This window comes from Candida orthopsilosis, assembly GCF_000315875.1.
Source record: "Candida orthopsilosis Co 90-125, chromosome 1 draft sequence".
NCBI lineage: Eukaryota > Fungi > Ascomycota > Pichiomycetes > Serinales > Debaryomycetaceae > Lodderomyces > Lodderomyces orthopsilosis.
In genome coordinates this window covers 2287238-2303091 of record NC_018292.1, presented here as the reverse complement: position 1 = coordinate 2303091, position 15854 = coordinate 2287238, and the positions used below count along the sequence as shown (strand labels likewise).

The window sequence follows — 15854 nt, the reverse complement described above, 5'->3', positions numbered from 1 at the left end:
CAAATGGAAACTCGTTAAACATTGTTTATTACCCACTTATAGATCAACTATATAGCAATATCACTTCCATCATTTTGTGGACCTTTATAAATCAATTCCTCTGGAACTTCAATCCCCTTATCCCGGCATAATTGAATTAATTTAACATTTTCTTCTTTTAATTGATCAATATAGTCTGCACTTTTGGTCAAGATGTTTAATTCTGATCTATTTTCCAGTTCAGTTAGATTGGGAGTAAGTGATACGAGTTTATCAAATTCTGCACGAATGTTTTCTCGTCGTTTTTGTTCTGAGGCTATATGGTGTGCCTAAGGGGGAAGTTGCAGTTAGTATTTTTGTTCTCAATGAGGTTGTTTAGGGTGTTTGAAACTTACCTTTTTCTGTTCGTCAGATAAATTGGACGATTTTGTTTTCTTCTTCTTCTTTGTGGTAGATGTGTTATTTCCTATGTCATTGCTTTCAGTTCCGGTATCGCTTGATATAGGATCTTCTCTTGGTGATATACTTGATGACATTTGCATGTTCTGGGAGTTATTTGGTTTGCTCAAAAGGTAGGAATGACGAATCTTGAAGTTTTGATTTTCTGGGGATTACAATGTGCAACACAAAACTATCACATGCTTGAATTCTTCTCTACGGTGCTACAAGAAACTCCTTCAGTAAATGGCATCGAAGATGACGAAGAAAGATGACTGAAATGAGCCAAGAGATGTTTTCCAGCAGTGTAATAACTACAACTCTAATGAATTCTCATAAAAAATCGAGGCAATCGACTTACGTAGAGATAGGAAAATGAAGACAGAACCAAAAGTGGGACTTAACGTCTACAAAGTTGAGTCACTGATCGCATGTATTAGCAAGCGAAGTTACTTTACGAAGTCTATTCAAAGATTAACTATTCCTTTATTGAAAAGGAAAAGGCAAGCATTCAACTAACACTCCATCAATCTGTGAAGCCTGAGGCATACTTCTTTCTCAAGTATTCAAAAGAACCAGCAAGTTTGAGTGTACGAAAAAGTATCCCTTAAAGTATAAATCTTGGAAGAAGAGGTGATATAAAGCCCAAGAGAAATGCCATTTTTCCACGGTACAAGTGCAACGAGCCTCCCAACTTGGCCTCTTCAAAATCATCTGCAACTTGTTTAGCATACACCTCGGTTGACGCTGGGCTGTTCCTGGTCACCCCTAACCTATTTTCTTCAAACGCTTCCTCCGTTCCTGGTACATTGAAAAGAGATACCTCTGGTAACCGTCTCGTATCTTTGATATTAGCCCTAAACATCCCAGCAATGAAGTTGATGATTTTCACTCCAAATGATTTCATCTCTAATCTCAAAACTGAGGCGTACAGCTCGATTGCACCTTTTGTTGCTGTATACGTGCGTGCAGAGGAGACTGGATTGACTCCAGCAATTGAACCCGTAAACCCAATAACACCCTTAGCATTAATCAAAAGAGGTACAAATTCTCTGACCTGCATTGCTCCAAATACATTGATTTTGAAAAATTATGTAAATTGTTCGTCAGTAACGTCAGTTCTAGGCACTTGACTGGTTTGACCAGCGTTATCAAATAAAATATCCAAATAGTTTCCACTTGTTTCCTTTTGAATGTAGCTTTTGGCATCTTTAACACTCTGCAAGTCAGTAACATCCAGTTTGAAAATCTTGACACCATAATTGTCTTTTAATTAGGCCATTGGCTCCAATCTTCTTGCACCAGCAAAAACAAGATATCCCCTCTTTGCAAGTTCAATTGGGGTTGCAAATCCTATTTCTGAAGAAGCTCCAGTAATTAACGCAACTTTCTGGCGTTTCTATGGGATGTCTTTTTATATGTACATTTGTATAAAAGAGCGAATATGAAACTAGAGGTGCAACATTTTCCATTCGGACTCTCCTTATGCCTTTATAATTGCTGAAATCAGTCTACTGTGTTTGTGCGGAAATAAAGTTTCGAAGTGTTGAAATGAAACTTTTTCTGCAACCGAGTTAAAGGTTTGTCTCTTAATCTGAAACATGCTGCTCTAGCAACTATTGACAGTTGTAATTGCATGCTTCTGAGTTGATCACAGTTACGTTCTATAGCTGATTCTGTAAAATAATGTAATAAGAATGAATCAATACATTTGAGTAAGATGTCTCGTTTTGTGATAAAGTAGAAACAAGCTGTAAGTTAAGCAATTAAGTCAAGATTTAAAACAAAACGCCATAATAAATGGTGGATATTTCCAAAGTTTATATAACTCTTGAATACTATTGTTGAAGAAGTGGTAATCTAAAGATCTAAATTTTGTTGAACAAAGTACACTACTTACACAAAAATGTTTCAAATTTGTATTGCAGTTGCAATATGGTGTTTATTTGGTTGCAAAACATTGTTGTTAGCAAACACTCAATTGGAATGAGTAAATTATTTGTTGGGGTTAAATTCTTAAAAGGTTTTAGAGGCCTAACAAACAATGTGAGGAGAAAGCATAAGTTTTGTTGGGTAAAATTCTCATTATAATTAGGGATGATAGTTGCTGTAGCATCCAATACATATATATTCTAGCTTTGGTTGAGAGATATAGGTATAACAACATTAATTGATTTACTTTGAGCTTTGATATGATGTCACAATTTACTTCATCGATTTCTGAAGCTGCTGTTTCTTTAGAAGCTGACCAACCTATTTCAACAACAACTATGTGTAACTTAAAAAATTAAGGAGATCTAACAATTGTTGTAAGATAAATTCCTTGGAATAAATTACTTCGAGTAACCACATATTTGTTGAATCATATGTTGTAAATATTTTGGTTGTAAAATAAAGTCGTGTGAATTGCACAGTTATACTACGGGCTACCAATCGACTACACAACCATATCTAACGTACGTATGAAACAGGTCTGGAGTAGGCGGCAGCTAGAACATCGTTTCCCCTTGTGAAAATTTACTTTTGGTTAATATCATAAATACTCCTGCTTGACACCCTTATCCGCAATTCGAAGTCTGTAAGAATCTAGTTCTAGAGATTTAAGCCATGTAAAAGTGGAAGGTGATCAAACTCCTAATAATCCACTATAGAGTCTAGCTTGAAAGCTGGATCTCAACAAACACTATTTACGCCAACTACAATTGATACATATCTGTAGATTCCAAATAATTAACTACATATATATTTTTCTCAGTATAAAACCACAGAAAGCCTAGTAAACCTATAGCTGACAACCCCTCACAAGTTCTAATTGATCTCAAGAAGCAAACTCCCTACAACAATATAGCCCCAACAGCCAATGCACCAACGGCCCCAGCAATATTCATACCTTTAACAGCATCACCAGCTTGAGTAGTTGTTCTAGCAGCAGTAGCGGTAGTAGTCAAATTCGACGTTGAATTGGCATTGTGAGAAGTTGCATTATGTCTCAAATGACCTCCGGTTTTACCTTTACCCTTTTTGGAAGCGGCTGAAACAAAGCAACATGCACTTAGTAAAAAAATTAATGTTTGAGTTTGCATTTGTAAATTTGTTGAAACACAAGAAGAGAGGAGTTTCATTTCTGAAAAAGTTTTGGGTATGCTTGAAATACAGGAAGTTTATATACCTAAAAGGTATGAACTTGTAGTTGCCAACTTGAACGAAGGATGGTTCGTGATAAGCGCATAACATTTTAATTAATTTTACACTTCTTTTGTATCAATTACAATGACACGTATTGAATAGCTGTTTTTTAGAAACTCCTTGGGTTAAAGAGTTATCTTTCTCACGTCTTCCATACCAAAACAAAAGCATGTTGTTCCTATAGCTTCCTTAAATTTTGTTCATTGGACTTACCTCTCACTTTGATTTGAGTAGTTGCAAAAGAACGATTTAGTAAAGTTGAGTAGAATATTGCTGATAAGGGATGTTTACAAAAGCAATGACTGAGAAAATACCTTGTATACCAGGTCATGTATTCATACTCAGTAAGAGGTTACATGTATTGCAAACGCAAGGCATTAGCACCATTCCCTCATCTACATGCAGATTTACAAGGACCGGTAGCGCTGATTTATTTTCCCCCTAAAACTTAACTCCTTTTATTTTACCACCTTTACAGCAGTATCGACCCATATGCTGTGTTTGCTCGACAATGTTCAACCTCCACCACCAAACAACATAGAACCAACTCTCACACTTCTTACCAATGAATTATTTGATAAACTTGATGCAGTGAAACGTCATAATTTACAAGAAGCTTCAACCATAACTGAACGTAGAGCACAAATTATCAATGATTTCATTTCTACTTTCCGGACTCATATTGGTAATGATATGCTTCAGTCAGCTAATCTAATATTCCCTGAAAAGACCAGCAGATTATATGTCATAAAAGAGGTGGTATTAGCTCGACTTATTATCAAAATGTACAAGATCTCCAAAGACACTGAAGAATATAATTTACTTCATTATTGGAACCGACAATATCAAAAATCTAAACGATTTGCAGTTGATGAACGGAAAATTAGAGATTTACCGTTGCAATCTGCAAGAATAATTGCTACACGGCGACCATTTGTTGAACGTTGTAAAGAGTATAATGTTCCTCAAATCAATTCCATATTGGATGATTTAACAATGGCTAAACAATCACAAGAACATTTAGAAATTTTACAACCATTATTTGATAATTTAAGAATTGAAGAGATTCGTTGGTTGATTCACTTTATATTGAAGAAACCAATTTTGATTCATATGGAGAAGTATTTTTTCAATAGTTGGCACCCTGATGGGTATAGATTATACAGCATTTGTAATAATTTGGAAACGACATTTAACTTGTTGAGTGACCCAAACAGGAGATTAGCTAGAGAATATTTAGGAATTCAACCTAGATACAAGTTCAAACCACAATTGGCGGTGAAATTAAATTCAAATTACAATGCTGTTGTTCGTAAATTACAAAAGAAACAACCAATGGGTCCACAATATGAACAAAAGTTCACTCAGTTGGAATTGGAGGATAAGTTTTACATTGAAGAAAAGATGGATGGTGATCGAATGTTGTTGCATAAGGAGGGCAACCGATTCAAATTTTTTTCAAGACGTTTAAAAGATTATTCATTTTTATATGGTGAATCGTTTCAATTTGGATCCTTAACTAAGTATATACGAGATGCATTTGCCAATAATATTGATTCAATCGTTCTTGATGGGGAAATGGTGGCTTATGACTACAAAAGACAAGCAATATTACCATTTGGTACCTTGAAATCACTGGCGATTCAAGAAAGTGTACGTCAATTTACAACCATTGATCATTATGAACAGCAAACAAGTTATCCTTACTATCTAATATTTGATATCTTGTACTTAAATGGCCGTGATTTGAGTAATTACCCGTTATTTTTTCGAAAAAATTTATTGGAACGAATCATTAAACCTGTGCCAAATAGATTTGAAGTTCTTGATGCTAGATTAGGTTCCAGTGTTGTGGATGTTGAAAAAGCCGTACGTGAAGTTGTTACTAAGCGAAGTGAAGGTTTAGTCTTAAAACACACTCAACTGAGATATGTAATCGATGGGTTTAGAAATCCCAATTGGATTAAAGTGAAACCGGATTATTTAGAGAAGTTTGGTGAAAATTTAGATTTAGTAGTTATTGGCAAGAACCCGGGTGTAAAAAATTCGTACATGATGGGATTAATTAATAAACAAGAAGGTAGTGAATACTATGGATCTTATTATAGTTTCTGCATGTGTGCCAATGGATTTGGAATTGAAGAATTTGACAAGATCGAACGATTAACCCATGGTCGATGGATCAATACAGCACAAAAAATGCCACCCGAGCAGTTGATAAAATTTGGTCGCAAAAAGCCGGATTTTTGGATTGATCCGAAATACTCATTAGTTTTAGAAATTCGAGCTCGATCAATTGATGTACGACCAGAAGCTACATTTGCCGTGGGGACAACATTACACAATATGCATTGTCGTCGTATACGTGAAGATAAATCAATTGGTGAATGTATTTCAATGCAAGAATATTTTGAATTAAAACAGAATTATATGCAAGATTTAAATTTGAAACCACAAGCTACTACAATAAAGAAGAAAGAATTGACTAAATTGACCTCGTTTAATGAACCACTGAATTTGAAAAAAGTTAAAATAGAACTGGATTTATTTGCAAGTTTTGAGTTTTTAATCTTGAGTGATAAACGTGATCCCCATGGGGAAATTATTACCATTGAAGAATTAAAAACTTTAGTTAAACGGTTTGGAGGTCATTTAATCAATTCAATTGATGCAGAGACTTATTTACAAATTATAATCATTACTGAAAAGAGCCTACCTACAAGCCAACGATACCTATCCCAAGGTTTAGATTTAGTTAAACCATCGTGGATTTTCGAATGTATCAAACGAAACCACATTTTGCAGCTAGAACCTTGTTTCATATTTGATTCTCAGAATTGGCCAATGTATGATCAACGAGTTGGCACATATGGTGATTCGTATACGGTTCATTTACCACTTGATCAAATCAATGCTCCCAATTTAACTCGTGAAGAAGTGAATGAATTTCGACAACAATTTGAATGGGATGGTGCAATTAAACCCATATTGTATTTATTTGCGGGGATAACTTTCCACGTAATTGGTACATCTTTAGCTGGTCAATTGGTTAAAAACCGTATTGAACGATTTAGTGGTGAGGTTGTTGATGATTTTGTAAATTGTGGATATATCGTGGTTCCTAGTTATGAAGAAGAAGAGTTACGACAACAAACTATTGCAACATTGAAAAAGATTTATGAGCAGATTAATCGAAATCTACGAATTAGTAACGGAAAATTTAGAAGTAAGATTCCATTCTCTGTCACGGAGAATTTTATTCATGAATCTATTAGATCCAATAGCGTTGCTGATCCCGAAGATTACAAATTTTATTAACATGGACTACAAACACACACACATTTAATGAGATCACTTTTTATGACTCAATTGATCACCTCTTTGCTCCACCTCTTCTTCTTGTCAATTCAGGCATCTTGAAGGGCACCTTCAAATGAGCAATCTTGTAAGTGCCTACACTACTCTTTGGTATTCCCAAGGCTTCAGCCTCTCCCACCGTTGCCGATTTAATAATTGCTCCCACAGCTCTAAATAACGCCACTAGTTTAGTAGGTTTCAATTTCAAATCACGAGCTAAGGGGTTCAAAGCCACTGAAAAATTAGACAAATGTAAAATCAATATAATCAAATAGCAAAGTAATTTATCTTCATTATGAGGATCAATTGTAAATGAACGATCTTTAGATTTCCCAAATTTTGAAGTACGTGCAATAGTGAAATTGGTCAAAATTGTATCAACTAAAGCTTCAGATGGCTTGTGGTCTAATTTGGTCATTAATTGATCTTTCGAACTAACTCGACGATTCTCATAAATGGCAAATAATAAAGATGCATAGTATAAAATTTGTAATTTTTCTAAATTTTGTTGGTCGATGATCGAAGGTAATTGTTTTTTAATAAATTCTGGTGATGATGGGAATTGGGAAATTGGATCCGAATCAGTGAAAATTGATTGAACACGAATATAGGACCAATCTTTGGCTGGGATGATGGATTTGATGGGGTAAATGTGTTCAACATTAGTTGCATCAACATTTGGTCTAGGGATGGGGCTATTGGAGAATGCATCATTTTGACTAGCACTGCCATTATTTGCATTTGCTGAATTGTTGTTGTTGTTGTTACTAGCAGTGAGTGAGTCTTGAACACTATCGATGATATCCATTTCCATATCTTGTAATTTATCAGCATCAATTCTGTTCTTTTCCAAATTGGTGATTGCTTGTTTAGCCTTTTTGGTACCAAACGCTTCTCCCAACGCATTTCTTTGAGTTACATTCTTTATACCAGTAGATCTAACTGATGGACCCTTGTATACTTTGTATTGTTTTGAAGTTACTTTTGTTTGGACATAGGGGGTTTTGAATAATTCAACTGATTTGGTATTTGGATCATACATGGCTACGACGTATTCATTCAAGTCTTGAGTCGAGGTAGAGTCTCCATTATATTCTAAATGATCTGATTCTCCATGGATTAGGTAATTGTCGGTTTTCTTGTTTTTGTAGATGTCAAATTCAGTTGATGGTGGGATCGAGAGTCCGTTGAAAAATGAACCTACTGCAGCAACTGGTTCATCGGTGTATGATGAGACCTTGATATGTGATGATGAAGATGACATGGTCCAAGCTGTTATCGAGATCCTCTTTGGTTGCGACTGGTGACAAGAATAGATGTACCACTGTTGATGATCCAAATGATTAAAAAAAAAAATTATTCTGATGAGATGAACCATTTGATTGCGAAAGAACGAGGACCAACTCAATACAATGATCAAATACACTACACTATGACACACCAACAACTCACATACTATGAGATACTAAACATCTCATCAACAGCAACGCAAGACCAAATTAAAACAGCCTACAAAGCAAAACTACTATCAACTCACCCTGATAAAGCATCTACCCATACCACCAATGGTACATCACCAACGACATCACCTCCTCCTAGCGCCCAACCCGATATCAACCAGATAATAACTGCATACAGCACACTTGTTTCACCACAACTACGATCCCAATACGACTCAGATTTACAAACGCAATCGAAAATTAGGGGATTCAATTTGACTGGTGATGGATTGGATTCATTTACTTTGGATGATTTTCAATGTGTTGAAGTAGAGGCAAAGAGTGATGAAAACACTGAGGCCACTGAGATGCAGTTTGTCAAGATATGCCCTCGATGTCAATGTGAACTGGGAATGATTTTAACAGAAAATGATTTGATTACAAAGGGAACCAACTGTGACGGAGAGGAAGGTAGATTTGATATCATTGTGCAATGTAATAGTTGCAGCTTATGGATCCATGTTAAATATTACGAAGAGATAGAGTAATCAGAGAAGACTAAACGTATCCTCACTACAAGATTGTCCTCTTTCAATGTACATTTCATTACAATTTTATAGACTTTTTAACTATAAGGTTAGTAGGTTTGTCCATTACAATGCAGTTTATCTATTCCTAATCATTCAATCATTTCAAATACTTTCATTTTCAATTTTTTTATTCTAATGTAACTTTTAGTTCCTCTTTAGTCATTGGTGCAAATTCGTTCAAATTGTTTATTGGCCCCTGTTTCAAATTCAAATGATTCCAAGCCCATGATGGAATCAATGCAGAATCCAAATTTGGAGCAACACTTAATTCTCGATCATCGAAATCAAACAATTCTGGTAAATCCTTCATATCTGGTTGAGAATCATACAACTGATATTGAGCAGCATTTGAATGGGACGTGGGGCCACCCAAAGAACCAGCGGTACTATGATGAAATTGTTGGGAAAACAATTTTCTATAATTGGGCAATTTGGTTGATTCATTACGTAATTCATCGAAATATGGATCAACCATGGCTTCAATACAACTAATTCTTTCCAATGGACTATATTGTAATACTTTGATCAAAAATTGTATACAATCAGGTGCCATCTTTTTGAAAATCTTGTGTAACGGTATTGGCTTGATTTGGGGGAATCGATGCTCCATATAATTTGGATTCATACTCTTAATTTGCTCTTTTGAAGGTGTTCCTAAAATCTTGATTATTTCCACCAACTGATCAATACCTGACTCACCAGGAAACAAAGGTTGACCAAGAATCAATTCAGCCATTACACATCCGGCACTCCATACGTCAATCTTGGTTGTATAGTTTGTAGCTCCAAAGATTAATTCAGGTGCTCGATAATATCTTGAACAAATGTAGGAAACATTTGGTTCCAGTGGATTCAAAATCTTGGCTGAACCAAAATCACACAATTTCAACTCTCCTGTGGTTGGGTTAATCAATAGATTTTGAGGTTTGATATCTCTATGGCATATTCCTTGTGAATGGATATAATTTAATGCTCTAAACATTTGATATGTGTATAATTTGATTTCCAATGGCGGCATACTCAATCTTTTGGACACATAGTAATGACTTGCTTTATAAAGAGTTTCGGGAACAAACTCCAAAATCAAATTCAAATACAATTCATTCTTGTCGTTATTGGTGTAAAAATAATACTTTAAATCAGCAATATTTCGATGATGCACCAACTTCATAATTTGCAATTCACGATTCTTGAATCGTTTATCTTGAAGTACCCGTTTCATAGCACATATCTCATTAGTTGGCATAATTTGTGTTTGAAAAACCACTCCAAATGATCCATGACCAACCATTTGTGATTGAGTATACTGTATCGTTTGAGTTTCACCCGTATGACCATTTGTGACATTTTCAGTAACAACTTCTATTTTAGACATGATTTGTTAGTATAAGCTGAAGGAAGATGTTGTAAATATATAGAAATAAAATGATGCGAAATGGATGACAATTAGTGATTCTAGGGAAATGGGAAAATGAATGTTGTGTGATGAGGATGGTTGAGTATCTATAATTGGAAAAATGTTTATAAGAAGATTTATCTTTCCAGAAGGGAGGGGGGCACGTCTTGTTATTCAATTGGCTTAAATTGGTTCAAAATTTGAGTTATCGGATGACAGTGTTGACTGAACGGAAAGAAGTCAAAGGAAAAAAAATTGGAACTTTCTCGACAAAACTGACAATTAAAATCCGTCAAAAACAATAGAAAAAAATCTGAAGTCTTTTTTTTTTCCTCGAGATCGCGTTAGATGTGATGATGATGTAATATCTCTCACAAACAAAAATGAATCAATGTATTTGTGGACTTAACTGGGACCAAAAATTAGGTGACTGTTAAAAGGAGTGACTGATGGCTGGTGTAATTAGCAAAACACACAATTGAAATTGGTCTGTTAAACTGGTGCTGCTGCTACTTCTTGAGGAGTTACAGTGATGGTTGTCAATGCAAAAACTATACTGTTGTTGCTTGATTGTCTGGGGTAGGTGGAAAAAAATTAAAACTGATGATGTTGATGATACTGTTGTTATTCAAGCAACAAAAATTAACTCTTTACCTTCTGTTTTTCTTTCAATTGGTCAAATACGACAGTTATATAGTTTGTTGATGTTATCGTTGATGGGAATCAAATCAGGTTAGTTGTCTAGCGAACTAATACTCTGGATTGACTCAAATTTATGAATGACCAAAAACTAATATACTTGAAACAGCAATTATGTAACAAAGTAGTTGATGTTGTGTGAGTGTATCTTTCTTTCTACCTTAACCCGTATGATTAATATACTGATCGGGGTGTGTCTACTTGTAGTAGTTGTGGTTGTGGTTGTGGTTGTAGTTTTAGTTGTTGCTGTTGAAGAAAGAAAGATATTTTTAAAATATGATTTCGTTTGATTGATTTTTGTTTTTGTTGTTTTTTGTTGATTAATTGTTTTTTTGCTGTGTCGTCAACCTCTCTCTCTCCATAATAAAAAATCGATCATTCAATTTCAAAACTTTGTGTCAGAAAAAACAAACAAACAATCAACCAAAACATAATCAGACAGACAGACAGACAGACACAAAAGCAGACACTAATCACCCACACAACAAAAACAAAAGAACATTCCCGCCTTTCCAAATTTGAAAATATCCCACCAAAAAAACGAACAAGCAAACAACTTTGCAGGTTCCAGATACACTGACTGCAATATGTCAAGCCCAAGGTGGCACTCCCTAATCTTTCTTTTTGAAATGGGCTTGATTGTCTTAGTGTCGTGTAGAACACAGATTTTACATCCCCACCTTTTTTGTTTGTCTCTGTAGCCACTCAACAACTTGACAAAACCAAACCGCAAACACAAACAAGGCCATTGGGTGTAGGTGATTTTAACATTCTTTGCATTTCACTTCTTTTACATCACTCCTCTAACTAGACTGATTATTGTTTGTGGGGGGAAGATCTCACTTTGAACATTCCTTTCTATTGGTTTCAAGTACTTTGTCTTTGTGTGCTGATGATTCTTCCCCACTTTATTTGTGTGATTTTGTTCAACTGCACACTACCAATTCCAAATAATTGCTAACCCCACTTTTTCTAAAACAACTTTTTTGGTCAAAAATGCACTACTTAATATTACCGATGTCACGATCTTTTGCAACCAACAGCCCATTACATTGTAGGACCTCTACACCCTTGATTTTATCAGTCCCAATTTCCTTTTAGTAATTCCTTCCATAAAGCTGATTTCATTTTCCCTTTTATGATAAATATTCTTCTCCCAATTATCCCATTTAGAATCACTAGAAAGTTGGATCAACACACATACTGTTCAGTGCATGTGTCTCTCGCTTCATTAGTAGAAAAATATTCCGACATTGTGGTTTATACATACCAAACTGTTCACTAAATCGTCTCAGTTCGTTAGTAAATCTCATTTTCAATTTATTCTTTAATTTTGTTCGTTGTGATTTCGTTTGATCAAAACTGTTGGATTTTGTCATTGGATGACCACCTACATATCCCATTGTTGCTAATGGACCTGCTTTTGGCTTGTAACTGTTTTCCTCTGGGTCTAGTGCTGGTGGTGGTGCTGCTGCTTGATTATGGCCAAATAAACTTTGTCTTCTTGACATACTGACGTTGTTACTCATCTTGTGCAGTTTAGTTGATTCTTTACGCATCATGATACCACTACTGTCAATTGCATATTCATCTATACCAAGTATCTCATCCTCATCATGCTGGTTACTATTAGACAGATTATTTGAATCTTGGCTATCACTCTTAAACATATTCATAAATTTAGTAGCTATTGAGTTATTTCTCTTTGGCTGTGATATATGATGAGTACCATAAGAAACACCATTTCCATTATTGTTGACAGTATTGTTCCTATTTTGAGATGAATTTTGACTGTTATTGATCAATGTAACTGATGAAGATCTTCTCTGTGGAACAGCTGCTGGAACTGGATGATTATCGGGTAATCCAGTCATTGGACCAGCAACTGAATTATTTCTTGAATTGGTTCTTGAGCTGTATAGATAAGAATATTGTGGGTTGCTAAACAATGAATTTTGATGGGTTTTAGTAGGCCCATTGTTGTAGTTGTTGTAAGACGATGAATTTGACATCATTGTTGATGAAGCGGGGGCAATACCTCCTTCTTCCTTCATTGTGGCACCAGCAGTAGACAATTTCTTACCAAAATCAAATGGATTGTTGAAAGCAATTGGATTGAACTCATCTTCAACTTCAGTTCTTTCTGAGTCATAGCCACCACCACTACCAACTCTTCCCATACCAGTGGGATCCAATTCTGCACAATCTGGATCGTCATCAGAAGAAGCGGATGAAGAACCAACTTTCTTCATATTGGACCCATAATTGTTAACATGACTAAATTGCGAATTGGTTCTAGACATTGGCTGATTCTTGTTCCAATAATATTCATCTCCACTGCCTGCATTGTTGTTTGTGGTATTGTTACTGAATTGGGTCCTCATTTGATATGGATTGACACCATGGGTAGCTCCAACATCATTACTTCCACCATTGGCACAATTTAAACTATTGACTTTGTTCATATAATGACCAGAATAGCTCTTTTTCATCAGTTGTGGTGCCTGCAGTTGCAGTTTTTGCTTCTGCCTTAGTTCTCTCCTTTCATCTCTTTGTTCTTTTCTCAACTCCCTTCTTTCCTCTCGCTGTTCTTTTCTCAACTGCCTTACATCTTGCACAGGACCACCAGCTGAATCCTCATCCACGTTATTGTTACCCTTCAGTCTCGGTTTAACACTTTTTCTCTTTTTCCGTTTCACATGCTTATTGGCTTCGTTATAAATAGGTTTATCAATAATCAAATCCTTTAGCTCAGGAGTTGATATATCTCCATTATGAACATATGATGGATAGTACTTGTAAATTTGAAAATGTTTTTCCAAATAGTCATAGTCAATATTCTTTAATATGGAAGGTGGTGGGGTTTCATCCAATTCATCAGTGCCTATACCTCCCATAAACGCTTTGCTAGTAAACACTGGGGGTTTATTTGGTTTATTTGGTTTGGAATGCGTTTGATTATTATTGTTAGGAAAGGGTAAGTTCAAATCTGGTGCTATTGAATCCAAATTTAGTTTATTGAAACCTTTAGATAAGTGCATTGTGTGTGAGTAGTTTATTTGAAATATAAATCGTGGTTGTAAGCTAGTTGGTTGGTGTTAGTTGGTTGACGTTAGTTGTCCGTTGATTTTTGTATGTATGGTTGTAAAAATTGAAAAGAAACAGGAATACAGTGAATTAAAAAAAACCAAAAACTTTTTAAATCAACCGTTGATGTTATCTGCAAGTAGATATTTATGATGTGTACTAGTAGATACCTTGTACAGCGAAGATAATAAGTTTATGTAGGTGTTTTGCTGTGTTAATATCTATCAGTTGTGCGTGTGTATGCAGTTCCAGTAGATCTTGCAATACTCTGAGTTAACCCTGTATTTTTATCCTGAAGCTAAGCTAAACTATTGTCGTCAAACAGGGTTATCAAAGTCTAGATGTGTGTATTGAAGTATATTGAAGTGTACTTTTTGGTGGGTGTACTCTTGTCTCTTCTTCTCTTTTTGTTGGTGTTGGGTCGTTGTTCCCTATTGTATTGTTTGCGTTTTCTCGTTTTGTTGAGTAGTTGTAGCTGTTTGAGTGTAGTTTGTTGGATAGCGTGTTATACGTAGGTGGTATAGATGTGTAGTAGTATGTACTATTTTAATAATAAGATATGTGAATATGAATTTAGATTTGGAATATATGTAGTTGGTTATATATATACTCTTTTAATAAAGATTAGCATTACTCTTTATTTGAAGTATTTTTATTTTTATTTTATTTTATATGCAGGACAAAACTAAATATTTATTTTTTGCTATTTTGTATTTTTAATTTCTGATTTCATTTCAACAATAACTGTCATTAATTTTAATGGTGTATCAGGCATAGCAAATGATATATACTATGAGAAACACCGATATGTACTAACTTAGTATTGAACTAAGCTACAGACAGAGAGCAGATAAGTTAGAGGATTAAGCAAAAAAAGAAATGATTTTGTAAAAGTAGTTTTGACAGATCTCTTGGTTTAAAGAAAGAAAAATTTTTTTTTCTTTATTTCAGTATTTCCTTCCACAAACTAAAAATGGTTCAATAATTCAGTACCTATAAGTGTACTACCACGATAACGGATCGTCTCCGTACTGGTAGAAACACCGAGCTATGTTTAGCATATTTTCAGGCAGTTTGTGCTTGTGTATACACAAAGCACTAACGGTTCTAGACTTAACGTTCTTGACCAACGTAGAGAGAGAGATCTACACCAAGAGATTGGCACAGGGACGAGAAAGAAAGAAAAAATCAGGCATGGGATCAGATCTATACAGTATTGATGTAAGCGGTATTACATGTATCTAAAGTAGTGTACTTCTGGACTAGAAATATAAAGCTACTACTATCAGTACATTGATTTGTAGATAGAGATAAAAGCATTTGATGTTCTGCAAACGCACACAAAAAAGAATGTAAGCAAAGATCTCCACAATTTCGACTTTTCTCTTTTTCAATAATTTCCCCTCTCCAAAAATAATTTCATTGTTTTGTATGTTTGTGTAACTTAGGTAACAATTGCCGTATTGTTAACTTTCCAAATTTGTGTAACACAAATATGTCATTTAACTTTTTTTTTCCGTTCTTTCAACATAAGAACATCCATGATCCGTTTTGTAAACATAAAAAATCATATAGGTACCAGTTACATGCCCTAATTCTCCTCATACGTAGATCAACGGTAGATTCAAAAGATGGACATATAACCTTCACTATAAATATCAGATCATTGTATGGTGTTTAATG

At 34.9% G+C, this 15854-nt stretch overlaps 6 protein-coding genes and 1 pseudogene across 7 annotated transcripts; 2 read left to right on the top strand and 5 right to left on the bottom strand. All coding sequences in view use genetic code 12, as the record gives it.

Annotated features, from left to right (window-relative positions):
• Positions 1 to 47: 47 nt before the first annotated feature.
• CORT_0A10530 (Ino4 transcriptional activator) lies at positions 48 to 515 on the bottom strand (the record flags this gene model as incomplete). Its single annotated transcript, XM_003866829.1, has 2 exons — positions 48 to 308; positions 375 to 515. 2 exons carry the CDS (start codon positions 513 to 515, stop codon positions 48 to 50), a joined length of 402 nt encoding a protein of 133 aa, XP_003866877.1.
• Positions 516 to 943: 428 nt separating this feature from the next.
• Positions 944 to 1825, bottom strand: CORT_0A10520 (annotated as a pseudogene). The gene has a single exon. A coding segment is annotated over exon 1 (882 nt).
• A 1426-nt stretch (positions 1826 to 3251) lies between these two features.
• Positions 3252 to 3500, bottom strand: CORT_0A10515 (hypothetical protein; the record flags this gene model as incomplete). The annotated part of the gene is made up of 1 exon (XM_003866828.1): positions 3252 to 3500. The coding sequence occupies one exon, from the start codon at positions 3498 to 3500 to the stop codon at positions 3252 to 3254; it is 249 nt and encodes an 82-aa protein (XP_003866876.1).
• A 595-nt stretch (positions 3501 to 4095) lies between these two features.
• Positions 4096 to 6921, top strand: CORT_0A10510 (Lig4 DNA ligase; the record flags this gene model as incomplete). The annotated part of the gene is made up of 1 exon (XM_003866827.1): positions 4096 to 6921. One exon carries the CDS (start codon positions 4096 to 4098, stop codon positions 6919 to 6921), a length of 2826 nt encoding a protein of 941 aa, XP_003866875.1.
• A 55-nt stretch (positions 6922 to 6976) lies between these two features.
• On the bottom strand, positions 6977 to 8338 carry CORT_0A10500 (Rpa49 protein; the record flags this gene model as incomplete). The annotated part of the gene is made up of 1 exon (XM_003866826.1): positions 6977 to 8338. One exon carries the CDS (start codon positions 8336 to 8338, stop codon positions 6977 to 6979), a length of 1362 nt encoding a protein of 453 aa, XP_003866874.1.
• CORT_0A10490 (Jjj3 protein) lies at positions 8291 to 8947 on the top strand (the record flags this gene model as incomplete). Its single annotated transcript, XM_003866825.1, has 1 exon — positions 8291 to 8947. The coding sequence occupies one exon, from the start codon at positions 8291 to 8293 to the stop codon at positions 8945 to 8947; it is 657 nt and encodes a 218-aa protein (XP_003866873.1).
• A 169-nt stretch (positions 8948 to 9116) lies between these two features.
• CORT_0A10480 (hypothetical protein) lies at positions 9117 to 14125 on the bottom strand (the record flags this gene model as incomplete). The annotated part of the gene is made up of 2 exons (XM_003866824.1): positions 9117 to 10351; positions 12355 to 14125. 2 exons carry the CDS (start codon positions 14123 to 14125, stop codon positions 9117 to 9119), a joined length of 3006 nt encoding a protein of 1001 aa, XP_003866872.1.
• Between the last annotated feature and the right edge of the window lie 1729 nt (positions 14126 to 15854).